Source organism: Amblyomma maculatum, chromosome 10, assembly GCF_055883805.1.
Source record: "Amblyomma maculatum isolate TAMU_Amacu chromosome 10, ASM5588380v1, whole genome shotgun sequence".
NCBI classification, from domain to species: domain Eukaryota; kingdom Metazoa; phylum Arthropoda; class Arachnida; order Ixodida; family Ixodidae; genus Amblyomma; species Amblyomma maculatum.
Genome location: NC_139353.1, coordinates 16,803,483 through 16,831,331, shown reverse-complemented (window position 1 = coordinate 16,831,331; position 27,849 = coordinate 16,803,483). Strand labels below are relative to the sequence as shown.

The 27,849-nt window shown below is 45.8% G+C and overlaps 1 protein-coding gene across 1 annotated transcript; it reads left to right on the top strand.

The window, feature by feature from the left end:
* Positions 1-6,881: 6,881 nt before the first annotated feature.
* On the top strand, positions 6,882-27,849 carry LOC146175670 (arylsulfatase B-like). The gene is made up of 7 exons (XM_084580838.1): positions 6,882-6,994; positions 9,925-10,035; positions 20,259-20,384; positions 20,545-20,671; positions 22,114-22,407; positions 24,681-25,114; positions 27,623-27,849. The coding sequence occupies exons 1-7, from the start codon at positions 6,884-6,886 to the stop codon at positions 27,773-27,775; spliced, it is 1,356 nt and encodes a 451-aa protein (XP_084436964.1). The 5' UTR covers positions 6,882-6,883; the 3' UTR covers positions 27,776-27,849.

The following is a 27,849-nucleotide window of genomic DNA, read 5'->3' as shown; positions in this document are numbered from 1 at the left end:
GGTCGAAACCAAACCAACCAGCAATTTGTACAAGTGGTGACACTCATGTGGTTTATTTTTCCAGTAGCGATGCTTTTTTGAGTTCGTTATATTGCACTAACGAGAGAGGCGACATGATCAAATCGGCTGTAGATTGAAAGTGAGCCTCAAGTACATATAGTTTGCACATTTGTTCTATTTTCAGGTGCTCCGAAATGGCCCGTTTTTCTATAGCCTTTTTGTACTTCTTTCTGGTACCAGTTGCATGCACGAAGGCACCACCTCATATTATATTCTTTCTCGCCGACGATTTGGTATGTTCTCTTTCTTGACCGCTAAAGCTTTTTCTATTCACCTTTCTCTTGATACAAAGAAAAAGTGTCAAGAATACAAATTAAGCAGAGAAGACCAACTCAAGTAGAGCTCCATTGGGCATAACGTTTGTTGTAACATAAGTGTAGAGTTTTAGAAGTGCTATTATAAACATATTGGTGGTAATTATATCATCTCCCTTTACGCCACCAAATATTGCTTCTGATTGTTTTTCGGCGCTCGAAGCGATTAGCAAACACTGCCATATGAAAATTGAGGGGGCTTTTGAATGTGATTCTGAGAGATCTAGGAAGTATCCATTGGCCCAGTCATGATGATATTTTACCAGTAAAATCTTCATTCAGATGCATAGCTTAATATTGTTCCTAAGGTACATGCTATGCTCGCGCCGAATTGACAAAGAAATTACAGCCAGTGCGGTTAATTTGAAAGATTAATTGAAGATTAATGTAGTACCATTCTGAGCAGCGATATGCGTGAAAGTGGCCGAGGAGTCAATCTTTGGTAGCATACGTAAAATCACAGTCATAAGGCCAGAAAGGAAAGCTAGGAGCGGTCTGAGAACCTTCACGGTTGAAAAAACTTTATCCTTGTTTAGGGTTCGAACCACGGGTCAAGGCTCTCCGGGGTAGTCGCTCCACCAACTGACCTTATCAGCGCGGCTGGGAGACCATGTTTTAGACCGGAGAGGGAATTCTTACAAACACACACCAGGATTGGAGCATGTTTAACTGTAAGAAGAAGCGTGAGCGCACCAACACCGTTATAAGCATCTACATTTCACTGCTACTTTCATTAAAGTTTCAGATCAATGGAAGTGCTTGAGAAGTTCTTGCAAGCATTGTGCCATTATGCAGATACATTTGTTGTCTGAGTAGCAATCCTAAAGTATACAGGTATTGTGCGTATGGCAAACTTTCTGTTGAAAGTAGTAGTGTGCGGTTATTTATTAGATATCAAAAACGGCAGGAAGAGAGGTGTGCCAGCATTGGTATCTGCTATCTGGTATATGAAGCAACTGAACTGAGACGGTGAAAATAAAGGGATAATAAGGAAGCGGCCGAGGAAATCAGAAAGGGAAGCAGCAAGAAGGAAGGACAGGGTAGGCTAAAATAAAATAATTAGGATATATATACACTACGGTACACTATATAGTGGCTGCTTGAGGCCTACACGCAATTTTGTAAGGTCACTGAACACTCTGCGCATCCGCTGGGCCTCCACAATAGTTGAGGAGGCCGCACTGTCACAGTTGTGTGGTGGTCGGCGCCCTCTCCTGATAAGCCGCGTAGAAGGCCGAGAGCAACACCGGCAGGAGAGGGGGAGAGCGCGGCAGCAAAACTGGTGCCGGGGGCTGAGGTAATCGCTGCCGAGCGAAGACACCAAGTACAGAGGCCCAATCCGCGCGCGTTCTGTATGAGTAAACAAAGCACGCGCTCGGCACATTATACAAAACATTGACGGCGATGTAAGGCGATCGACCGTGACCGTCCGAAAAAGAACATGAGCCCCGCATTTGCTATTTCCATGGCGCTGTGACTAGATAGTTCGGTCACAGCGCGCACTATCTGGTGAAGGGAAAAAGGCGGGCCGTCAAGCCCGTCTGATCTGTGTATTCACACGGGCTCACATCTGTTCGCTCCCGGACGTGCGGAAAAGCATGCGGTCATCCAGAATTTATCACTGTGCTTTTTTCGGCCGCCATATATTTCTGAAACGTATCGCTTTGAAAAAGAATGCCGCGTCCTTTCTCCCTGCTTAGCGCATCTCCGCGCAAAAACCAATATTTTGTCGCACTAGCCCCGAGTGCAGAATATATATATATATATATATATATATATATATATATATATATATATATATATATATATATATATATATATATATATATATATATATATATATATATATATATATAGCTGAAAGCTGGTCTCAAACGGCTCAGAGCCTAGATCAGTCTGTGCACACCTCCCTCTTTTTATTCTTCGATCGCCTTAGTAAGCTGTTACGTCGCGGAACAATAATTACTTCAAGTAATCCTATATAGCCTGCATGCCGGAGCTATTTGTTATAGGGCATCTGAATGTGTAAAGTGGATCAAAACATGATTTGCTCGTAATAAACCCACGACCACAGGCTCATATGGTGGTATTCGTAGGGATAGGCTGCAGGCGACCGCGGTTCCAAAGCATGGACGCCAGATTCATTGTGTTCTCGGTTACTGTTTCCTGATGCGCAGGGATGGGACGACGTGAGTTTTCACGGGTCCTCCCAGATACCTACTCCAAACCTGGACGCTCTGGCCGCAGATGGCATTATCCTCAACAACCACTATGTACAGTCGTCTTGCGCGCCTTCGAGAGCAGCCCTTTTAACGGGGCTGTATCCGATACGCACAGGTCAGTGCAGCGTTCAAAGCGGTTAAACTCTTTGCCTGCACGCGGAAGGCGCCAGCACGACAGGAAATGTATTCCTAATTTATTATTTCAATTGAAGAAGTACAGTTAACAGGAGGCGATTATGCCCAGCGGTCACCAGGAGAACAAAAAAAAAAATGCTGATGGAGCTTCGTTCTTCCAGTGCCGAACTGATTTCGAACATGAGTGCTGGGTGCCAAGCAGATGTGAGTGAGAGGTTAATTGCTTCTTTTCAAATAATAGGCAAACTTCACAAACAATTGCTGTATTCACATCGCATGGAAGAAATGTGCAAACACTATAAAAACCGAAAATGGACTGATCATACAATATAGGAGCTCCCAACCGAGTCCTTTCCAAGTAAGACTGTGACTCCCGCAAGATAGATGGATTTATTGAAAGGAAAAGGCAGAGAGGTTGGCCCGAATAATTCAAATCTGGCCTGCTACTCTGCACTGGGGAAGGGGAAGGAGAGAAGAAAGAAGGTCATGATGGGTGACGATGTGGGAGAAGGCATATGAAATATATATACAGACACAGCAGCTTGCTTTACAAACGTGAATCAAGTCCGCTGGCGCTCAAATAACGGCAAAGAGCGCGCACTGCCTGGACGCCCTTCCCCTTGTCCTGCCAAGCGCCCAGCAGCAGTTCCTCCGACAGAGGCCTCTTGTCTAAACGCTTCAAGGAAGCAGCTAGCACATTTCTTTCGTTCGCATACTCTGGGCACACCAATAATACATGGTCCACAGTCTCTGGGATGCCACAAGTTAAACATTCCGGTGAGTCCAGCTGTCCAATTAAATGTAAGTATTTGCGCGTGAAAGCCACGTTTAAACGAAGTCGATGTATCAAGCATGTCTGATGACGCGGAATATCACGCGGAACATAAAATTTAAATGTTCGATCAAGCCTTCTTAGACGGATGTGTCGGGCGTCTGGTTGAGCCCAGTAAGCTGCTGTAGCAATATTCATATAACTCTTTAGAAGACACGTCGTATCCGCTCTTGAAAAAGGCACAGCTGTTTGGAAGCCATTGATGAGTGCGCTTTTCGCTTCAACATCTGCCTGCTCATTCCCATGGAGGCCGCAGTGGGCAGGAATCCATTGAAACATTATCGTGTGGCCTTGCAGCTGGGCAGATGTGATGAGATCCATAATGTTTAGTGCCAGGGATTGATAGGCAGTGTGGCGTAAGAAGTTTTCCAAAATTTGTAATGCAGTTTTCGAGTCCGTGAATATACACCATTTTTGAGGTGGTTCCCCACATATATAGCGAATAGATTCTCGAATGGCTACAAGTTCGGCAGCGGTTGATGTAGAGGTATGTCCCAAAAGGAAATGCAGAGTCGTTTTCCCGCAAATGAAATAAACCTGCATAATGTGCTGTCATTTCCGCCCCATATATTGATGGCGCTTAAAATTTATGCTTTTGCATTGGGGAAACCAACAATTCAGGAAAACATTTCGTCATTCCTGTTTTAGCTCCACTTCACAGAAGGGGAAAGCGCTGCAAACTAGAACCGAGGTACATCACTAATACGCAAATTTTCTTTTCCCCTGCAGAATCAACACTCCGTGGCTGAATACTTAATTTTTCATATATTTCTGTATTTAATGAGCAGAACATTGAGATAAGCATGCTGTTAACATTTGCGTTAGTATTTTGGTTGGTTTTGGTTTTGTGGGGTTTAACGTCCCAAAGCAACTCAGGCTATGAGAGACGCCGTAGTGGAGGACTCCGGAAATTTCGACCACCTGGGGTTCTTTAACGTGCACTGACATCGCACAGTACACGGGCGCCATGCTTTTCGCCTCCATCGAAAAGCGGCCGCCGAGGCCGGGATTCGATCCCGCGTTTTTGGGAACGGTAGTCGAGCACCGTAACCACTGCGCCACCTCGGCGGGATGCAAATAGTTCACAGTCATCTTTTTAGTATCCAACAATCATCATGACATTTTATTAGTTTCCCTGTTAACAAAACTGACGTTTGATTCCTTCACATTATTTCGTGCATGAAGGGTGGCCAAGTTCCCTCGTATATCGACATGGTATCGTAATTTATAAAAGGGACTCTCTTTGTCCAAAATCAGCAAGATGGCTTTTACTCGCCACCCCTTTGTCTTCTTGAAAGAAAAAAAAAGAAGTTACATTTGATTTGATTTTAGGAACTGCTGAAATAGGTCCCAATTTATGTTGAAGTCAGAGGTGTAATACGAAGTTTTCTTACCATATATTTTTAAACATTTTGGCTCAGGTTATCTGAATGCTGACTGGGACTAGACCAATCCAGCAACATATTGTACCATTTACCATCAATGACCACCTTTTATTAATGCCGTCATTAAGCGAGAAGAATTGTTATTTTCTTCTTGTCTCTCTTATGGACCTGGTGAACCTAAGCAGGAGTCTTCTCCCGCTTTCCAGTAGCAGTTTTTCCTTTTTCGTTTCTATTTTGAGTACCGGCACAAATTCGGTACCGTGGAGCTCGACAGCTCGACAGTGACGATCACGTGCCTGATCGACAGGACGAGCGGCAATGCAAATCAACGAGCAAGATGGCGGCAGGGATTAATGCTAAATCCCCGCAGCCCCTACGGCCGAAGTGCCATCTGATGCGATGCCGCCACTGTATTTGTTTATGTTCCTGAGATTGCAGTTGCTGCTGCTTTACTCCCGGCAGCATTTGGCGCATGCATAGTCATTCTGTATGACCGCGAGAACTGTGAGCGAGCGCACCTTTCTGGCTAGCACCCTGAGATACATATCAATATGTTGACAAATTGATACATATCAATATGTATCAATTTGTCAATATGTTTTCAAGCGGTGCATTTTAAGTATGATGGAAAAGGCAGTTATATTGCCCATAGGTTACAGTGCTCTAAAAAGAGAGCCCTGCGAAATTATTCAACTATCTGGTTGACTTTATCTTTTTTATCGCTCATAAGAATTGCACAGCATGGGGCCTTTTTCATTTCTGGAGCACAAAAGATGTCTCAATCAGGGCTTCTATTTAATTTCATCGTGTTGCACAAAGATCCCGATTTTGTAGGCACAAAGCCAAAACGACATTGTAAGTTAAGATTCCCCTTGTGCCAACGGTGAAACCAATTGACGCACTGAACGCCTCAAAAGATCTACAATGTAGAACCAAAATATGTCCCTTAATAGCAATGATGACGCAATCAAAGTTCAGATGCTAGTTTCCAAGTAATCGTCAAGTTTACATAGGACGATCAAGTAAAATTTATTGGTGGACCCATTCTCGCATAATTCTAGGTCAATAATTACACTACACACACACACACACACACACACACACACACACACACACACACACACACACACACACACACACACACACACACACACACACACACACACACACACACACACACACACACACACACACACACACACACACACACACACACACACACACACACACACACACACACACACACACACACACACACACACACACACACACACACACACACACACACACACACACACACACACACACACAGAAAAAAAAAGATATTCACAGAAGACACGCTTGACTTAGCACTTTGTTCTGTGTGTTTTATGAACTTTCTATAATGCGGCTGGATTTACAGCTAAGAAAGCAAAATTGCAGCAGTGACTCCTTAATGCTTCTAATACTCGCGTTATGCAGAGAAGCTCTCAGCCCACAACTTCGTTTTCTTGATCGTGCTCGTTGTATTCTGATGGCATTTCAGCTTGTGCCTTACGTTTCAACTGCTTAGCCTCATGCCATGTTTCATGTTCATTTTGATGCAGAACGTTCTCCTGGCAGCAATGGTTTTCTGCCCAATTCCTCGAGAGAAGCGAACCTATGACAAATAATTTTATTGGACCGCTTAGTTCAGGTATTGGGACGTTACTTAAAATGACCTTTAAGTTTTTATTATCTCAAGCAGATCTAGGCTGTAAACTGAATGTTTCTAAGCGTCTCATAATACGTAGAGTTCTAACCCGGTCGAAATTTCACTAAACGCGAAGGGGCGGCCCAGGTCTTTAAAGACGTATGGGCAATGCTGTCAGCGGAACATTTCTTTGTTGCGACGTTGCTGCCGCCACTTGAATTCATTACTTTTCCATCTTGATGTGTTTTCGGCTGTCACAAGGAATGCAAGGAATCTTATTTGGATATGACGGTCCTTGGGGATTACCCCTCGACGTGCCTATTCTTCCCCAGTACCTGAAGAAACGGGGCTACGAGACTCACTTAGTTGGAAAGGTATGTTTCGCATGACAGCCTTCAGCTATTTTCCTAAATAATATACGATTTAGTATGCCGCAAATTCACATCTTTTCCAACCAAGGTACTGTAATAAAGTTAGAGTGGCCGCCAAGCCATTCATCGTGCTACGCACCTTAGAACCGTACGAACAGTGAACGAATGCGAGACACTTATGTGAGGAATAAAGATGCAAAAGACAAAAACATTGGTGGCCATACAGCAAGAGATCTTGTCGGCAATTGGCAATGTCGTGTTTTATCCTAGCGTTCGCGCCAAGTGCCCTTTTTTGTCAAATACCTGAGTTCACCAGAATGGTGGCAGATCTTGTACTCTTGCTTAGACTGTAGCAGTAGACACGGCTGCATTCCGCATGTTTAAAATTTACAAGATGAACTAGTAAGAACAGGACGACTGCATGTCATGGGTGCACTTAATGGCACGCAGTGTGTCACATTTAAGCGCACTGCCGGTGAAGTTCAAGCGTCAGTGAAGGAATTTCTGTCGCATCACTAAGCGCTAGTTTGTCTCGGTTGTGTTTGGGACGTGTTAACATTGTACGGCTTTGTGCACTGAAACAGTTTACATCCGCAGAGTTAGTGCTAGATAAAATATTACTTTATATCTACTCTATCAGTACCTGCATGAAGAATTGTTCGGAGGGCCATCAGCGCAAAATAAAGATATGGTTTCACTTTGGTTTAGTTTGTTTTAAAGGGTTTAACGTCCTAAAGCGACTCAGGCTATGAGAGATGCCGTAGTAGAGAGCTCCAGAAATTTAGACCACCTGAGGTTCTTTAACATGAACTGACAACGCACACCATACGGCGCCATGCTTCTCGTCGAAAGGCGGCCGCCGCGGACGGGATTTAATACCGCATCTTTGGAGTTTCACTTATGTGCTGTGGAAGACAATAATTCTGAGAGGAAAGCAAATCCTCTATGTTTTATAACACGGCTTGTTGGTCATGATATACCGCAATAGCGGTATGTTGGAGGTGGTTGATTGTACCACCATGTAACCGCAGGGAAGTGGCTGTGGGTATTTCAAGGCAGTGCATCAGAGTCAACTTTGTAATGAAAACCCTGCGAGCGTTCCCAATCATATTCCGTGAAACATCGGTCGTAGCTCTAGTCGGCAGATATCATATGCAACACTAAGAAGATTGTTAAAAGCAATTCGGTTGTACCAAATTTGGGAATATCTGCAGACTGGAGTCAGCGAACAGGTGAACACAGATCTGTGCTTGAGAATAATAACCTCCGTAGAAAAAAAGTGGCAGCTTAAGCACGCATATTTACTTATAGAGTTTAAACTCCTTACAAGATATTACGCTCCTAATAAAGCCCTTCTACGCAGATTCAAATTTTAAATGTGGGCCGTTAGATGTTCAGTGCTTGTGATAACGAGCACTGCTGTTGCACTAGAAAAGGAAGGCCGCAGCTATATGGTCTTTTCACGCGTAGTAGGCAGATTACTTGGAAATGTACTGGTTCATGTGTCCCAAAAGTGTGCTGGCCACTATCAAACCCGTCATTGTCGATGTTCAGTGCTTGTGATAACGAGCACTGCTGTTGCACTAGAAGGCCACAGCTATACGGTCTTTTCACGCGTAGTAGGCAGATTACTTGGAAATGTACTGGTCCATGTGTCCCAAAAGTGTGCTGGCCACTATCAAACCCGTCATTAGAACAAACTTAAAGTAAGGTGAGTTGGGAAGGTGGACATATTCCACCGTGCTATGTTGGATCCTACGATCGGCCCTGATCATGTGATAATGTCGCATCCTTGATTTTGTAGGGCTACTATGTCCTCCATCAATAAGCTCCCTAGGGATGCATATCTTAAAAGCTTTAGTTACTGGGCTAGTTGGTGATCAGTCCCTAGGGATGCTACATAAGAACTACGTGATGGTAACGTCGCTCAAACACCACTCGCACCAACCCTTCCACTGTTACATGGGGTATATGGCTGGCTCTATAGCGGGTGCCGGGCAAACGCCACAAGGGTTCAAGAACCGCTTTAAAAGCTTCTCTGCACGGGAACAAAAATTACGCAATAGCGTTGCGGGTGAATGTCAATACCGCGAATACTCCCGAAATGCGCGCCGATTTATATGCCTTTATATAACGCTACAGAGCTCAGCGCAACCTGAAGTAGTGTTCAAAAGTTCGTCATATCTTTTGTATTTTGACCAAGGGCGAGAAACTGAGTGCGAAGCGCTAAACGGATTTATGTGAAGCTCTGTCTCCTGCCACACCCCAAGCTAATATATCATGCTGATAATTACGTTTTGAAGCATTGGCGCGGAATTGCTTTTTCTAAAACATTGATGAAGTTTAGAAAGTAGTTTTTTTTGCTCGTGTAAGTTCATGCCTAATAAGTCAGAGCACGAAGGCTGTGAAGAGGAGAATGATGTACGAGTTCAGCTTTGGGTGCTTCGAAAATCTTCTCTTTTGCGTGTCGCAGGCTATCCTCGATCTATGACTAGCTTTTTACTTAACGGCCTGCCCCCCGAACACTATCACGGCACAGACGCTTCAGAGCTGTAATCCAACCAATCGCAAGGAAAATAGTAGGTAGCACCCCCAAGACACAGTATAGTTGACGTGAATTTAAAGCAGGCGTACTGACATAGGCGCGAAAATTTAGCCCTGTGTTCCTTCGGAGAGCTAGGAATGAGAAACAAAGGAACATTGGGCAGCAAGTAAAACATTCACTGGGATGTGAAAGAAAACTGCTAAATTGTTTATCATCGTTGACGCTGCCATAAAAGTTCTTGTAACGGGTTGTGACGGTCTTGGTAGCTTTGATGCTCGTTTTGTCTTAATTATGGAGATATTAATAAACACCGGACTTGCCATGATTATTTTTATACCACTGTATTTCATTTATTGGCTGCACTTATTTCTTTATTTTGCACACACAGTGGGACCTTGGATATTACATGAAGGAGTTCACTCCAACCTACCGTGGTTTCGACAGCTTCTATGGGTTCTACAACCCCGATGAAGACTACTACACTCACAGCATCCCATTAGTAAGTTCCGCCTCGCTATTTTTTTATAGCTGTATACGCATGCTACGTAGTGTACTTTGTTCAGCCGGATTTACAAGTTTCTAAGTAAAGCAGTGAATCCCCGGAATTTTCTATCAGCGCCACTGGAAAGGGCACCCAAAACGCAGTGAACTTCAGCTGCATTCAAGAGATATAATTCTACGATCAACATATTGGTTACTTCGGGAATGAAGGTTTATTGGATAAACAAGGAAACTAAATATATACCAGAGGCTTCGCCATTATGGAATAATACTTAAGTTATGATTAAGTTAAGTTATGATTAATACTTATGCACTTCGATGCGGTGGTATCAGTCTGCTAAATGTGGACGACAGAAGCTTCAACAGAGTGCCACTGATTTTGCTAGATCATTGCTGCTGGATGAGCGTTACCTTTCCTAGGGGATACGCGGGGCGTAACAGTGACCAATTTAATATTTTAGAAGTTTTTATTACATTTGCACACCGTAAAGTAGAAAGCTGGAAGAAAACACACATAAAAATGAGAAGGGTTCAAAGCTGCTGAACCGAATATGGAGCGAAAGCTTCTTCTTCTTCTTCTTCTTCTTCTTCCTCTTCTTCTTTTTTTTTTAACGGCTGTTCAAGGCCGGTTGTGACTACAGCCACGGACTACGCGACCGGCCGAAACCTGGCGTACTATTCCTTTTGCAATAAAACGAAAGACAAGAAAACAATATTAAGGCAAGCGTGTCTTCATGGCAGGATTTGCGGACGAAGGCCGGGTCCAGGCTACAGGTTTTGCATACGCCAGCGAAGCAGTGGCCATAGGTGGCGGGTTCGCGGCTGGCAGGATCTCAGAAACTTGCTCTTGAATCGCACATTGAATAGAAGGCGACATGAATTGAGTCGTGTCGGCAGGCACCCAAGGACAAACTATCTGGCGACGTCTTACCGCTCTAGCCACTGGTTGTACTGGAAAGGACTCGGCTGCTCCTTTAGAGGTGCATGAAGAATAACCGAGCACCAAAAATGGGTCGTCCGAGCAAGTGATACGGCGTACGGTAATACGCTGTTTTCGGGGCTCGTTATATTTCTGACACAAAGAGATTACTTCGTTGCCTCAAAAATTGTTAGCAGACTTTTGGCGACAAGAATTTGAAAGACGGCATCGTCAATCTCCTACAGTATGCATCTGCCCCTATCTTCAATTCCCTACAGTATGATTATATGGGCCTTGTTCATAGATGTCTTAAGACACTTACACAAGTCCACAACATCTTCAATGTAGCGTGTAAATTTCTCACCTTCGTGCTCGACACGAGCACACAACCACTGTTTGGCGCGGAGTTTCCGGATAGCGGAGCGGCCGTAGGAGTCAGTGAGACTAGTCTTGAAATCTGCCCAGGTACATATATAAGCTTCTCGTTTCGGAACCACAGGCTGGCGACATCAGTTATACAAAACACGATGGTGAGCTCAACTATATCTTGCAACTTGCAATTTGGTGGCGCTACACATTAGTAGAAAGGCAGCCAGTCCTCCATACCTGTTTCTTCCGCACCGTTGAAGAAGGATGGGTCGCGCTCCCGGAAAGGTCCGGAAGGGGCGGGCCATGCTCTGACGTGGTGTCAGTAAAGGTAACGAAGCTAGTTAAGTTGCGATTGCGAGGCTGCATTACTGGAAAAAGCGGCACCGCCTTCAAGTGTTGTGAGACGAATTGTGCAATGTGTACGGCTATGGCTCTTCTGAAACTGCTGCTTCAAACGTTAGCGATGCCGAGAGCGAACCCGAGCTTTGTTGCCTTCTTTTTTTCAGAGGGTCCTCTTTTGCGCTCTCAGCTGGTGCTCGAAGAGTAGACTATCTATGTTACATGGGGAATATCTATCTTGCAAAACTTTACTTGGTATCTAGTATGATATTGCCACACCGCTGACCATCTTCTGGCGCCACCAAGTGGCCGAATGTCTTGGAACGTGGCTAAGCTGGCGTCCTGCAGCCTATCGATCCCCCGAAATTCCCATTTCAACAGGTAGGCATGGACTTACTGGGCCCATTCCCGAAGTCCTCAATGGGTAACAGGTATATAGCGGTTGCCACTGACTATCTCAGCCGCTACTGTGAGACCAAGGCCATTCCCCGTGGTACCGCAGAGGAAGTTGCGCATTTCTTCATTCATAACATTGTACTCCGTCACGGCGCCCCAACAGTCGTCTTAACTGACAGGGGAACCTCGTTTACGTCGGCACTCACGAGCGAGGTCCTTCGACTCAGTGGCACCACCCACCGGAAAACAACTGCCTATCATCCTCAAACTAATGGACTAACTGAGCGGCTTAACAAGACAATTGCAGACATGATTTCTATGTATGTAGACGAGGATCATGGTAACTGGGACCGAATTCTGCCGTACATCACGTTCGCATACAATACTGCGCTTCAGGAAACCACACGCTCTACTCCATTTCATTTGGTCCATGGACGCGAACCTTTGACTATGCTGGATGCCATGCTTCTTCCGGATTCTGCTCCCTCCACTGTCGTGGGGGCTGACCAATTTATTCGTGACGCAGAAGCCGCACGCCAACTTGCCCGACAGCGAATTCGGCACCAACAAGTGCACGACGCCCAGCGCTACAACCTGCGACACCGAGAGGTGACTTACACGCCCGGCGACCAAGTTTGGGTATGGAGCCCAATACGGTTGCGAGGGCGCTCTGAAAAGCTTCTGCGGCGATACTTTGGACCTTACGAGGTGATCCGCCGCCTCAGCGCGGTGAACTACGAGGTGCTACCACGAGGCACTGTACGCTCCTCTCGGCAGCCGAAATCTGAAATAGTTCACGTTGCCAGAATGAAGCCATATTACAATCGTTAAACCATTTCAGGGTCCAAACCAGAGCCAGAGACTTTCCCGTATAACTTACCCCGCTTTTCGACTATTCCCCTACGCTTGCGGCATCGGGTCGATGCCCCTTGGAAGGGGGGCAATGCCACACCGCTGACCATCTTCTGGCGCCACCAAGTGGCCGAATGTCTTGGCACGTGGCTAAGCGTCATCCTCGTCTCTCTCGAGTTTTTCGCTTGATTATTAAAAAGGGCCAGCTCGGTTGTTGTGCTGCTTGCTACGTGTGTTGGTGACGATATATATATATATATTGTGAGCCTTCTGTGAACGTTCTTTAATTTGTATATGCCATGATCTTCCTCTTTCATTTGTACATACCATCATCATCGTCCCGCGGCGCCGGCTCCGGCGCGCGCCTGGGTTTTGTCATCAGAGTAAAACGCCAGACACGGCATCCCTTGCCTTGCCGTCTCGACCTTGCCGTCTCGAACTGGCCTTCTTCCACAAGTGCTGGAGGTAGGACTTGATCCCCTTGCTGTTTTGTGCCCTGCCACTCGCTGGAGCTACGTTCCGGTCGCTGTTTACCGCCTGCCACCATCGTTATGACTACCGAGAGTACCCACGAATCGGCAGCACCCTCTAACTCGGCTGCACCACCCCCTCCGACTGTGCCTTCACGACAACGCGACCCGCCGCTGTTCGCTGGTCGTCGCGATGAAGACGTCGATGACTGGCTGGACACCTATGAACGCTGCAGCAACTACAACCGGTGGGACGATGCTCTAAAATTTCTGAATGTTTCTTTCTACCTCATTGAGGTCGCCAGAACCTGGTTTATTAACCGCGAACCCCACACCACTAACTGGACCACGTTCAAGCAGCAGTTCCGCCAATATTTTGCGGACCCAGCAGTTCGGACTGAGGTCGCGAAGAATAAGCCCGCCTCTCGCCTCCAAGGTCCCGATGAGTCGTACGCTTCCTACATAGAGGCCATACTTGCACTTTGCCGGCGTATTAGTCCCACCATGCCGAGCCTGAACGCGTACACCACCTCTTGAAAGGAATTAATTCAGTGGCATATAACACCCTGATTGCCCAGAATCCTTCTACTGTTGACGCCATTATTGCGACCTGCCAACGTATCGACCAGCTGCAGTCCTCCCGATTGCAGCCCGGCATTGCTACTGGCGCGACCTCTGCTGACCTAGATCTGCGGGCACTGATTCGAGCCATCATCTGGGAGGATCTCCAAGCCCTCAAGCCTGTCTGTCAACACGGGTGCGATCATTCTTCGGTACCTTCTAATGACGCCGGACTCCGCAACATCATTAAAGATGAGCTGGCAACAATCACTTGGCCTATGGTGTCCGACCCTTCTGCTCCCCGCCCAGCATCGACTTACGCACACGTCGCAGCATCACTCCCTTCTTTTGTTCCGCCGCCCCAACTGGCACCGCCCTACAACCACATCAACGCCGTTACGACGGCTCAGCCTACGCCACCCTATTACGCACCTTGGCGCCCCTCTCGCCCAGTGTGCTACTACTGTGGAATCAGAAGGCTTATATCCCGCTTCTGTCGTCGACGCATTCAAAGCGAGCGGCGTGGTTACGACGCCTTCGAAAGTGACGTACCCTCATGTTATCAGCGGTGACCTATTCCCAGCCCACCTCGTCGATCCTCTCCACCGCCGGTATCCCCGTCTGAACCAAATGGCGCCCATGTATCTCGACGCCGGTCCCTTTCCCCATACCGCCGCTCAGCTTCCCCTCTCCGCCCCGCAACCACTCTCCCTGTCCGCCATCCGGAAAACTAAGTGTTGCAGTTTCCGGAGGTCAAACTGCACTCTGCGAACTTACTAAAAGTCCTCCTGATCGCCCGTATAACGTGATTGCTGGTGTCGCTGAAGGTTTACCGGTTGAAGCTTTGATTGATACAGGGGCTGCAATTTCTGTCATTCACGCTGATTTGTGCTACCGTTTGCGAAAAGTGACAACACCATATGATGGGCCTGAACTCCGTGGAGCCAATGACGTCCCTTTGCGCCCTTCAGCGAAGTGGACCGCACGAGTTGTTATCGACGGCATCCGCCATCATGTGCAGTTTGCTGTGCTCTCACCTTGTGCGCATGTGATGATTTTTGGATGGGATTTTTTGTCAACCGCTTCAGCGCTAATTTCTTGTGGTGAGCGTGTTATTCATATGACAGACAGCGATTTTTCATCTGACGTTTCTGAACGTCATCATCCCCTCGTTGCCGCCGCTGATACTGTTTTGCCTCCTCAGTGCGAAAAACTGCTTACTGTTGTTTCTGACCACATAACCGACGGGGACGTACTCATAGCACCATCATATAGTCATCTTGCACGCGGCATCGCCTTCCCGTCAAGTCTTGTCCGGTTCCACAACGGCTCAGCGACAGTAGTGGCCACTAACACTTCACGTGAATCCCTCGTGCTCCCAAAAGGAACTTCTCTGCATTGCATGGTGGATGTTCAACCTTTTTCCATGATGGTGCTCACCGCCCCTCCGCCTCAGCAACATGTTTCGTCAGACGTCTGTCTTTCTGTTTTCGCGAAGACTATTAATGCTGAACTCACGCCGAACCAACGCCAAAAACTGCTGACATTGCTTCGACACCATCAAGCCATTTTTGATGCCACTTCCACACCACTGGGACAGACTAGTGTTGCGCACCATCGCATCATTACTGAAGGTAACTCTATTGTTCGCCGACGGCCTTATCGGGTTTCCCTCTCTGAACGAAAAGTAATTGAAGAAAATGTAAATGACATGCTCCATCACAATATAATTCGTCCCTCTCCCCAGTAGTGCTAGTTAAAAAAAAGGACGGCTCGGTACGCTTTTGTGTTGATTACCGCGCACTCAACAAAATTACCCGCAAAGATGTATATCCGATGCTGCGAATTGATGACGCCCTTGACTCTCTCCAAGGCTCCGAATATTTCTCGACCTTGGACCTCCGCTCAGGTTATTGGCAAATACCTATGCACGAGGACGACAAAGAAAAAACCGCTTTCGCAACACCCGATGGCCTTTACGAATTTAATGTTATGCCTTTCGAACTTTGTAACGCACCAGCGACATTTGAAAGAATGATCGATACTGTGCTTCGTGGCCTAAAATAGAGAACCTGTTTGTGTTACTTGGACGACATTGTTGTCTTTTCGGCAACCTTTAATGACCATCTCACGCGCCTGAGTGAAGTCCTCACCTGTCTCGCTTCGGCAGGCCTTCAGCTCAACACCAAGAAGTGCCACTTTGCACAGAAGGAAATTAGAATATTGGGACATCTGGTCAGCCATGACAGCATTCGCCCAGATCCTGAAAAAACCATCGCGGTCTTGAACTTTGCTCGTCCACAACGGACTACAGATTTGCGCAGTTTCCTCGGCCTCGCGTCTTATTTCCGGCGTTTTATAAGTCATTTTGCAACTATTGCTGCACCACTTCATGAGCTACTTAAAGCATGCAGCCCTTTCGTTTGGACTGAACAGTGCGAAACTGCTTTTAATGACCTGAAGCAGGCCCTTACATCAGATCCTGTTCTTGGCCACTTCAGTGACAGCGCTCCAACTATCCTGCACACCGATGCCAGTGGTCACGGTCTTGGCGCTGTACTTCTGCAGCGTAATGCAACATCGCGTGAGAAAGTGATTGCCTTTGCCAGTCGGACCTTGACTCCAGCTGAGAAAAACTACACCATTACCGAGCAGGAGTGTCTTGCCGCCGTCTGGGCTGTGTAAAAATTTCGCCCTTACCTATACGGTCGGCATTTCAGAGTTGTGACCTACCACCGTGCTCTTTGCTGGTTATCTTCACTCAAAAATTTGACAGGCCGACTTGGCCGCTGGATTCTGCGCCTGCAAGAGTACCATTTCGACGTCACTTATAAACCTGGTCGCCAACACCAAGACGCCGACGCTCTCTCTCGCTGTCCCCTTTCGGAATCAACCTGCTGTTTTTCTTCCCAATGCATTACCACCTCTGACCTGAGCCGACCGTCTCTTTGCCCGACGTATATCACAACCGTTTGTTTTGACGACTCTGAGAACAAGCACGATCTCCGCTCAGAGCAATTAGCCGATGCCTACTGCCGTCCTATTATCGACCGCCTTATCGGCGTTTCGGACCCACCCAATGCTAGGCTTCGCCGACAGCTTCGCAATTTCAAGCTCGAAGATGGCATCCTACTCCGCTATGTGTATTGCCCTGATGAAACTCGCTGGATCCCAGTCGTGCCGCGTGTGCTTCGCCCACGTATACTGGCGGCTCTCCACGATGACGCTACTGCAGGTCACCTTGGTTTTGACAAAACCTACGACCGCGTGAGAAAACGATTCTTTTGGCCTGGCTTATCTTCCACCGTTGCCAAATACGTCGCATCCTGCCCTCTGTGCCAACGTCGCAAACGGCTGACTTCTTCGCCCGCTGGCCTTCTACAACCTCTTCCTTGTCCCGCCACGCCATTCGACGTAGTCGGCATCGACTTATCTTGTCCCCTACCTCTCTCCGATGGGAGTAACCATTGGATTATAACGGCTGTCGACCACCTCACACGCTACGCTGAGACAGCACCTGTGCCGACTGATTCCGCGGAAGAAGTAGCAAATTTTTTTTTGCAATCAATTGTATTGCGTCATGGCGCTCCTCGGGTGCTCCTAAGTGACCGCGGTACAGCCTTCTTATCGAAAGTCGTTGCCGAAGTTCTTCACGCGTCATCCACCCTTCATAAGACAACCTCAAGCTACCACCCCCAGACTAACGGTCTCACTGAACGATTTCATCGCACCTTGTCGGACATGATATCCATGTACATCACACCAGATCATCGAAATTGGGATACTGTTCTACCATTCGTCACATTCGCCTATAATACAGCAGTACAGCGAACTACCGGTTACTCTCCATTTTTCCTTGTTTATGGCCGTCCTCCCACTACAATTCTCGACGCTTCCTTCTTCTCTACGCCCGACTACTCCACGTCAGTAGCTGCCCATTTTTTATCTCGTTTGGCCAGATGCCGTCATCTTGCCCGCATCAACACGGCAGCGTGCCAGGAAGACCGCAAGACTCGCTATGATTCTACACATCGAGTGGTCTCTTTTCGTCCTGGTGATGAAGTACTGCTTTATACACCATTGCGCACCCCTGGCCTTAGTGACAAATTCCACCACCGCTACGTAGGTCCCTATGAGGTCATAAGCCAAACTTCCCCACTGAACTACAAAGTGACGCCTGTTAATCCCCCAGCTGATCGACGCCACCGTGGAACTGAAATTGTTCATGTGTCTCGCTTGAAACCATTTGTGCGCCGCGATGCATCGGCTAGTTACAGGCTGGCCGCTTCCGACCCCCCGGGCAGATTGTGTGAGCCTTCTGTGAACGTTCTTTAATTTGTATATGCCATGATCTTCCTCTTTCATTTGTACATACCATCATCATCGTCCCGCGGCGCCGGCTCCGGCGCGCGCCTGGGTTTAGTCATCAGAGTAAAACGCCAGACACGGCATCCCTTGCCTTGCCGTTTCGACCTGGCCTTCTTCCACAATATATATATATATATATATATATATATATATATATATATATATATATATATATATATATATATATATATATAAAGCGCCCACGCAAACGACGATGCAGACTGCTGGGTTCCTGGCCGATCAGCTGGTGCACGCACTGGAAGCTCGGACTGTCTTGTTCGGACGAGATTGTGCTTCACTCTACAGTCATCGTGTGTCACCATGCGCCGTTTCCAGTCCTCCGAATAACCCCCAATAAACCCCTCTTCAATATATATATATTGTTCCACCTAGGATAGGTTACAGAGATAGTCGCTTTGTTTGGAGCGTCAGAAAAGTTGTATGCGGTGCCGCCTATAACTGTGTAATTTATAGATAAGTATTGTGCCGACATGAATAAACAATTGGGAGTGGCAGGAACACAAGGTACCAAAATCATCCACTAAATATTTTCGTTTTTAGCAAAATGAACACCTTATTTATGTTGTTTCTGTCGTAGATGCCAATGCTACAAAGTAACAAGAGATATGCGTGTAAAAGCGATGGCAGCCGATTTAGCAAAGTTGGCCAAATGCGAAGCACGTTCGGAAGCACGTCATGTTTCATTTAGGTTTTTTCTACGCGGCTAGGTTTTTCAGGGAAAGCTTCAGCAACGATCGGTAAAATCAGTGATTACGGAGCTTAGGCTGCGCAATACAAAACTTTGGGACCATGAACGCAATTTAGAAATGCAATGTGATAGCGATGTGTTTCGACTCAATACGCTCTTATGGATCTTGATGAAGACGATATTCAATGCAGATTAAGAGAGTGGCAGATAAATGCGCAGAGTATTCGTGCCCATATAGCTTTAAATAGGCCGATAAGCCTTACCAACTCAGAGTAGAAAATGTCCATGAAAGTTCTAGCTAGACGATTACAAAGCACAATTATGGAGCTAGTAGGCCTCCATGAAACGTGCCATATTAAGGTCCGTAGGATATTTAACATCCACATCGCAAGGAAAGTACAAGGCTGCGGTAATGCCATTGAGGGTCGCATGGCCATACTGCAGGCTCGACCTTGTGAAGACATTTTACCGGGTGCTACATGATATGCTTTTTGTAAGCAGCACTGCAATGCTAGGAACATTATTTTAGAGGGCGTTAAAATGACGTATAAGAAGTGTTCAATGCAGATTATTCTTAATAAATCTCTTAGCTCGTGGTTGCCAGCTCATGCATCAAAAAGCAAGGGTGTACCATGTCTCTGTTGCATTTTGGCACATACCTTTATATATGGCAGCCATCCGAAATGGAAACATACTTGGTTTTAAGCTGCATGCCATAGAAGCTAAAATGTTGGAGTATGCAAACGACGTTGCGATCTCCCTTGGTGACACGGAAATCGCGCTCGAGGATATAGCTGTTTACCTTGCTAAGGCATGCCGTAAGTACATGGGAGCTCCAGATAAACTGAATAAAGTACTGACATATGGCATGGAAGCTGAAATGTGGATCCCGCAAATTTCGCCGGTATACAGTGAACTACAGTATCTGCACTCTATCTTGGGGTGCCCCTTTAAGCACTATCAAGATTCAAAGCAGTTCTGTAGCGAACAAACTTGGATGATGAAACATAAACCAAAAGCGTGTCAAGGCTGCGCCTTATCACTGATTGCGCGTATCATATCTTTATTCATGAGACAAGATGCGCATGGGTGAAGTAATTACATGAGCGCTCTTCCCCAAATAAAACCTGTTGCAAGTTACCAGCCATCCTCTGTCTACGTCGGCATCCCCTCTCTGAATGTGCCCTGACAAAGGTCTTTTGTTTGCATCACAAGCCCGTTTTTTTTTTTCTTTGCAGGGGAACACCAGCTGTCTTGATTTTTGGTTCAACACAGATCCGGTACGTTCAGAAAATGGATCATATTCGACGACCCTGTTTACCCAAAGAGCCCAAGATATTATTCGCCATAGGGATGAATCGAAGGTATCGACGCTAAATACTTTTTTGGTTGTTTGTTTTATAACCTAACGTACGCTGGAAGGAAATCAACTAAATTCCAACTGTGACATCGTTGCTCAAATGATAAAAATTTGCACGAGATGAAATACTGATTGATATGTTTGATATTACTTCAATATTACAGCCTTTATTTCTCTTGTTGGCCTACCAAGCAGTCCACGGGGCAACTGGCCCTGCTGAATTTGAGGCGCCTCTAGAGAATATCGTCAAGTTTTCCTACATTCATGAAAGAAATCGAACAATATTTGCAGGTAAGTGACACGCGAGGCGAGACCGCAGCTGCACAGAGGAATTTCGCAGTGCTACATCACGATCAGATCATTTTGCTATAAGCGCATTAAAAACATTTGGAAGCAATGATTTAATCCTAAGACAAACTAATAGTTTAAAAGAGTGCGTTGTTGGGCGTGTCGGTGTGTGCGCATTATACCTTGAACAAACTAATAGCTCCATTTATCATTGTACGGCACCTTCGAATTATTAACTGTGTGTGGAATATTTAAGCATATTGTTACTAGAAGACGAAGACGAAGTGTTTCTTGCCCTTTCCTGGCGGAAAGCAGAAGACGCCGAAGTGGGAGTGGTTCCGTGGTGCTGCCTGCTGCTATGCCAGTTATTATTGTGCTGTTCCTTTCCCAGAAGAGCAAAAAAGAGTGGAGGAAATGATCAGCTCTTTATAAGATGCGATCGATTCCGGATATATAGACCTCGAAAGTGATTTCGAAATAGTGAGAATGACCTGCGTTAGCCCGATTTTCACGTGTAAATGTTCTAATCGGTAGCACGCGGTTTTTTTTTTTTTTTCTTTTAAGTTTAAACCGATTACCTTTACAACTACTCTGTTATTGCAAATTGAACAAGACAAAAAATTAAGTAGTATTTCCTTGCTGTCAGTGGTTTTTGGCTCCCCTTGCATGCGTCCTTCCCCGGAAGCAGTCTTTCAACCTGCAGTCCTGCTCTGCCGGTGGCACCCTGCCCGCCTGGCTTTCAACGAATGCAGTAGCATCTCTAGAGAGAAAATCACTATAGTTACTCGACGTAAGTGCGGATTGTCTCCGGCAGTTGCGCTCAATACATGCACGCACAAAGCGGAAAATAAAAGTGATGTTAACGCATTATTAGAAACAATAGAATAACGACTGCAGTCAAGGAATTGTTGTACTATTTTTGCATCAGCTTTTTTGATCAAGTAAAAATAACCATTATCATCATCTCAGCAACTACAATATCATGGCACTAAAGCATAATTATTGCTGCAAACGCGTTGTTTTCCGGCAGAAGCTTCTCCTCCGTGCGGCCTAAAAGTTTCGGTCAAACATCGCAGCCTAGAGTAGGCTTAGTTAGTGTTTTTCAGCATACTTGAAAAGATGCGTGATAAAATTGAAACGTACGCCTTGCGTACATCCTGATCAAATTGTTATGGTTGCCTTTCGGACACAGGTAGGATTAACGCCTGCATAGAACTGGAGTGTTTTTATTAGTACTGAAATTATGACCAGAAAATTGGGAGCAAAGCAGAACGTACAAAACGGGGTGCTAATGCGTATTGTTTTTTTTTTTTTTTTTGCGAAGTTTATTGCCTCAGGGCATAAAAGGAATGTTATGATGGATGAAGGGTGTGGTCAAATAAATGAAAAAAGGTTGGCTGATGCAATGAAATCGAGGAGTATGCGTATTGTATTGTTTCTCGCAGGAATGGTCGATGCTATGGACCAGTCTGTAGGTGAAGTATTTCAGACACTGCACGATTGTGGGATGCTAGAGAACTCAGTGATTCTGTTCATCAGCGACAATGGCGGCATTCCTTTTGGAATGCACAGTTCCCGGAGCATTAATTGGCCGCTGCGTGGGGCAAAACTCACCCTCTGGGAAGGCGGCACCAGGGCCGCCTCTTTCATCTGGAGTCCTCTGCTTGACAGCAGTCGGACCGTGTCCCACCAGCTCATGCACATCACCGATTGGATGCCTACGCTCTACTCAGTTGCAGGTTGGTCTCGCAGTTTGTCTACTGCACTTGTGTCAGAAATTATGAAGTTTTGAGATGAGAGCTTTTTCAATATGCCAGGAAAAAACTCTATCTGAGCTGACTGCTGCTTGTCAGACGATTTGTGTTCGCTTAATTTCTGAATCTGGGTTTTTACAATGTGTTTATTAATTAGAGTGTAAGCATTCAAGAGTCAAAAACTGATGAATGCAGTAAACTCGTTTCCTGCTGCCACAAGAAAAGGAAAACTACCTATAATTGAAACTCCCACGAGAAGTTATTGATAATTTTGATCCTACGAGTATTGGTGCAGCATTCTAAGCAGTGTATTCTAAGCTCATTTTGGCAACCTTGAAGCCCACTTAGATCTCCTGCGAAGAGGAGACACATTCAGAGCGTTGCCCACCTTATGGCCTATAGTTTGTCTATCAATATCTCAAACGCTGACTCTTTGTTTTTTACCAGTGTACTTGTATTTCGACAAAAACTTTTTTTCGGCGTTTCTAGCCTTCACCACTTTGGCACTATCTTGTAAGCGCACCACTACTCTTCCACCCGTCAAGCCTCATCTTGCACTGGTCAACTTCGCAATCAATACTCAGCCCAACCGTCACACCTCTAGCCTCGAGATGTCACCACCCGCACACTCATCTGCACCCACAACACGCTGTAACCAACCTTACATCCCACATGAAAGGAAATTCAAACGCTCCGTGAAGAGATTATTGAGGCAAAAGCAAACTTTACGTGTAGAGCGAATAATTTTCGCCTATTGGACGCTTCAGTGAGTACCTTGTCATCGCCACGGCACGTCATCAGCATTTTTTATCTCCCGCTTAAGTTCAGCCCCTCCGTATCGATATCCACGGTGCACTACCCCGGTTAGCTGGTGGTAAAGTGGACACACGAAACTTCCACTCTCCCCTTTAAAGAAAATTATTGAGGTCGAAATGGCAAAAAGAAAAAACAAAATGGGATAGGTTGGTAGCGAATGAGTAGGCTATACGTTCCGGCGTCCGCCTTGGTTTAGGGAGGTCTGGTTCAGAAACCACCACTGGCCGGCCACCCTGGGCATAAACTGGGCATAAACGTACCAGCCAAGCGCACCGCCTTCTTTCAGTTGTACGCTTGGAAGGGGGTCCGCAATACCTGGTGCGCAAGCCAAGTTTCGAACACGTGAACCTGAAAAGCTGGTCCGTGTTACCGCCTTCAAACACGGGTTCAAGCTCATGTACTTAAGCTCTAAGCAGCGTGTCAAGAGAAATGTCATTGCTGAAAATAATGTTTGGTTGAGATCTAGTTTAGGGCATCACTACACGTCTTGACAAGCTCGAATTTACATTGAGCTGTCAGACATTGCAAGAAAAATAAAACGTTATGTGCACCTGAATGATTATTATTTCTCACATTAGGGCTGCTGCCTCAAAATTCCGAACGTTCGCGTCACACATTACTAACCGCTTTGTGAATTGTCGGCAATGTATTTAAGGTTGCCTTCGTGCATAGCTTGTAGCAGCAGTTTTTAGTAGCATGCATTTTCAAGCGATAATGTTAGCGACAATGTTCGGAAAATACGGCATCGGCTTCAGTGTCGTCAACGTCGGCGTCGGTGTTGTGAGCGAAAAATCGTTGCCATGTGTGTGGTAGGCGGTACTTCGCAATGTGATATGAACGCGCACAAAGTGGCCGGTGGGTGCATGACGTCACTGGATCAGATGACATGGTCGTTTTAACTTCCAACTTCAACAGAACTACTATTACAGGGCCTTTTGGCAGATTGCAGCTTCGAAGCGTCTTCCACGGATTCGGGCGGCTTTTAAATTCTTTGACGGCAACGCTAAGTTTGAACCTAAAAGAAGATATATTTGCAATGTCTTTCCCAAATCTATAGTGACACGCAAAGTATCTCCTCTTATCCCCATTTTCACTTTAATTCTCATGACATGATTGTTTTATTTTTCACTGGTTATATTCAGTTCAGTCAACCTCGGTACGGGTTGTGGGCCCACATATTTCTGAGATCTTGCGTCGAATGCACCCCTTGCCCTGGTGAAAGTCGGTTGTAAAATGTGGTTGCAAAACAATGGTTGTAAAAACTGGTCCCAGTAAGTTTTAGCTTCAAGTCAACGCTGTCTACTTTTCTCTATCGCCGTCACTTAAGCCATGGAGTTCAGCATCATTTCGCCATACTGATACTAGCTTACGTAATTACTTATTTAGCAGTCGTGGTCGACACTACTGTCATCTTATGTGTCTTTGTCGTCGTGTATTTTCAGGAGGCAATGCAGCTGAACTCGGAGAACTGGACGGAATCGATATGTGGTCACATTTAAATGACGGGTCAACGTCGCCGCGCGTGGAGATGCTTTACGACATCGATGAGCTGTTGTCATTCGCCCGCGGGGTGCGCTACGGCAGATTCAAGCTGGTTGTGGACAATTCTGGTTTGTATACTGATCGGTACCGCCCTCCGTCTGGCCGTGCTCCACACCATGCACTGGACGTCCTCCTCGAAAGGTCAATGATTGCAAACGTCCTCAAGGACTTTTACGGCGAAAAGGATTTGAACCTACCCAAGAACTGGAGGCAAAAAGCGACGCTGAAGTGCCGAAGCAAGAAAGAAAACTTCTCCTCGAACCACACAGTCTACCTTTTCGACATCGAAGCTGATCCATGTGAGCTGGAAAATATAGCCAGCTCGAGGCCAGATGTGAGTGCTTGTATGAGTTTCTCTTCCGAAACCTTCGTGTAGGGATCGTTTTAGCAACTCCGCGCCACGGTGCTCGATACGTTCGCCCGTGTTGTTGGCTACTGAGTTATCGAGCACGATTAGAAAACTCAATACCGAAGGTGCAACGTAGATGTTAATCCGGTTGAACCCGAACTAGTTCGATCGAGGTGGAATTATAATTAGGCGGTCTGCTTTGCGATATCAGTGCACGATAACGAAACCTATATGTCGGGTGGTCGCCTACGATATCGCGTCATACCCTCAAAGGAGAGCTTAAATATCCCCCATAATGTTTGTGGTAGCTTGTGGCTATATTTTAATCCCCTTCTGTGAGATATTAGAGGCCAAAATAGATTATCGAATATTTTTATAAGAAATGAGCAATTGTTATATATTTTGGTATAAAACACAATGCATCACTTTTATTAGATAAGTTCATAGATATTGTCTATATAACATAATGCATACCACTTATAGCAAAGATAAGATTCGTACAAACTATCAAGCACAAAAATGAATGTACCAGAGTTCTGACTTCATAATAGTTGTTATATATACAGGCGTCTCATAGCCTGAGTTGCTTTGGGACGTTAACACTCACAAAGCAAAGCAACCCAATTTTTCGAAAAAGTACGACAAATGATTTGTGATGCGATATGTTATGTCCTTCGCTTAGAAATGCTATTAGCAGCCTACATAATTTAACACTGTCTTCAGTAATTTTCATCGCAAAACAGGAAGATGAGAAAGCAGTCGAGGCCACTTACATCGTAACAGGATAGGATACAGGACCATATTTAACGCGGTTCTTGCCGGCCACCGGTCTGCCTCCCAGAGATGTGATTCTAAAGTCGTACCTATAATTTTGCGGTCGCGTGAAGCGAAATACCGGTTACAGTGCAGTTTTGAAAGCCGCACGATGAAAGCACGGGACAGCAAGTGCACTTCCCTGCGATGCACTAGGCTTCACTGCGTGGCACAGCACATCTCACCGCTTGTTTTGGGCGCGACACAAGTACACGCGTGGCGGGCGCCGCTCGTTTCCTATCCTTCAGTCTCCACGCTTTACTTCCGCCTTACGCAAGATTGCCCAATAGATACTCTTTTTGGTGTCGTGGGCTGCCGCTACATTGCACTAAAAACTAAATGTGGATTCTTTTACCAGCCTCACCGCAAGGCTTGTTTCCAACCAAAAGGTCTCGCGGAACACCTCGCATTATTTATGGGAATGAAAAGAATTCTTAAGCATACCGCCTTCAGCACGACTGAGGAGGATAGCGCGGCCGTCTTCGCGAAGCTGGGCACGCATTGACAACAAGCGCATGCGCAGTACGGCATTGGCGGTTGCGGTAAATTTCGCAGTCGCGCTGCGCGCGCTGTGCTCAAGCTAAAGTAAGCGTGCAGTAAACTTAGTGGGTTGCTTTTGGTTCACTAATTAATAACGCGTTTTTTAGAGGAAATTTATTCGTTTTGTGAGTAGTTAGACCTGAAAAAATAATGTTTTGGCTGTAGTATGCTACCGTTTATAGCGCAGATTTCCACGGCCCCCGTGCCCTACGTTATAAGTAGACTTCGTAATTGGCATGATTTAATAGGTTTTTCATTATATGGTACTTGATGCGAGGATCGTGCCTTGAGTGCTACGTGGTGAGATGTCATAATCTGTAACATCCGGCACAGCGAGGCGCTTTGTACGTTGTAATGGTAATATTAGAGAAGCCTTCGGCTAGTACCTGCTGTAGTCAGGCTAATGATGAAGACGAGTGTTATTACCGCGTTCATAAGCCAGCCACAATGAATATCTAATGGATTCTGTGAAACAACGTGAGAAAAGTGGAAGTCGAGTTCAGTGTGCACTGAAATAAAGCAGTGACATCGAAGTTTCTGAAGATATATTAGAGGCTTCCCACTATGAAACACTTCGCGGGGCGAGCGAAGATTTAGATGTCAGATGACATTGAGATGTTCGGGGTTACGAGGTATCTGTAATAACACACGGATGTACAACATACATATCACCGGAATGAACGTAATCGTCATTTAAACTAACTGAGTTAACTGTGATTTCGATGAATACATATAGAAGGTCGGCAAGTGGACTTAAGTCTACAAGCCTACGCTGTTTGCAAAAGAGGCAAGACGAAAAGAATCAGGGGCACTAACTACGCCGTTCAGTCAAAACAATTATGCACAGCTCTTTTCAGATCATGTCATTATAATAAAAAAGTGCTTAAACGTGTTTTGTGTAATACGCAATGTGATATGAAAACTTCAGGAGTGCACAAGTGTCTTCCTCAAAATGGGTTTAGTTGACCAATTTTAGCTGTAGTTTAGTTTAGTTTAGTTTAGTTTAGTTTAGTTTAGTTCAACAATTTTAACTTTACAGATAACTTGTATGCATTGCGATGAGGCCTATTATAGTACTCTCAAGCGTTATGAAAAAGAAAAAGTTTATTTTGACATCTTTTTTTTTTATTCTTTTCGTAGGTTGTGGCGTTCTTGAAGGAGCGTCTGAGTGCTTACGAAGCTGCTTCTGCAATACCGTTGAACCAACGCAACTACAGCACAGTTCCTTTCACGATCCAAGACGGACTTTGTGCGCCTTGGGTTACCGCTGAATCACTACAGAGCCAACTTTAGTTCATCTAGCAAGCTCTTTATTACACGGGTATAGTGTCCGTTCGATTCCTGCAATAAAATGATGGTCTAGCGCA

Coding starts and splice junctions, on each gene's coding strand:
- LOC146175670 (XM_084580838.1), top strand. CDS start 6,884: ATGCAAGGAATCTTATTTGGATATGACGGTCCTTGGGGATTACCCCTC. Junction 20,385..20,544: donor GCCATAGGGATGAATCGAAG/GTATCGACGCTA, acceptor TCAATATTACAG/CCTTTATTTCTCTTGTTGGC. Junction 22,408..24,680: donor TACGCTCTACTCAGTTGCAG/GTTGGTCTCGCA, acceptor GTGTATTTTCAG/GAGGCAATGCAGCTGAACTC.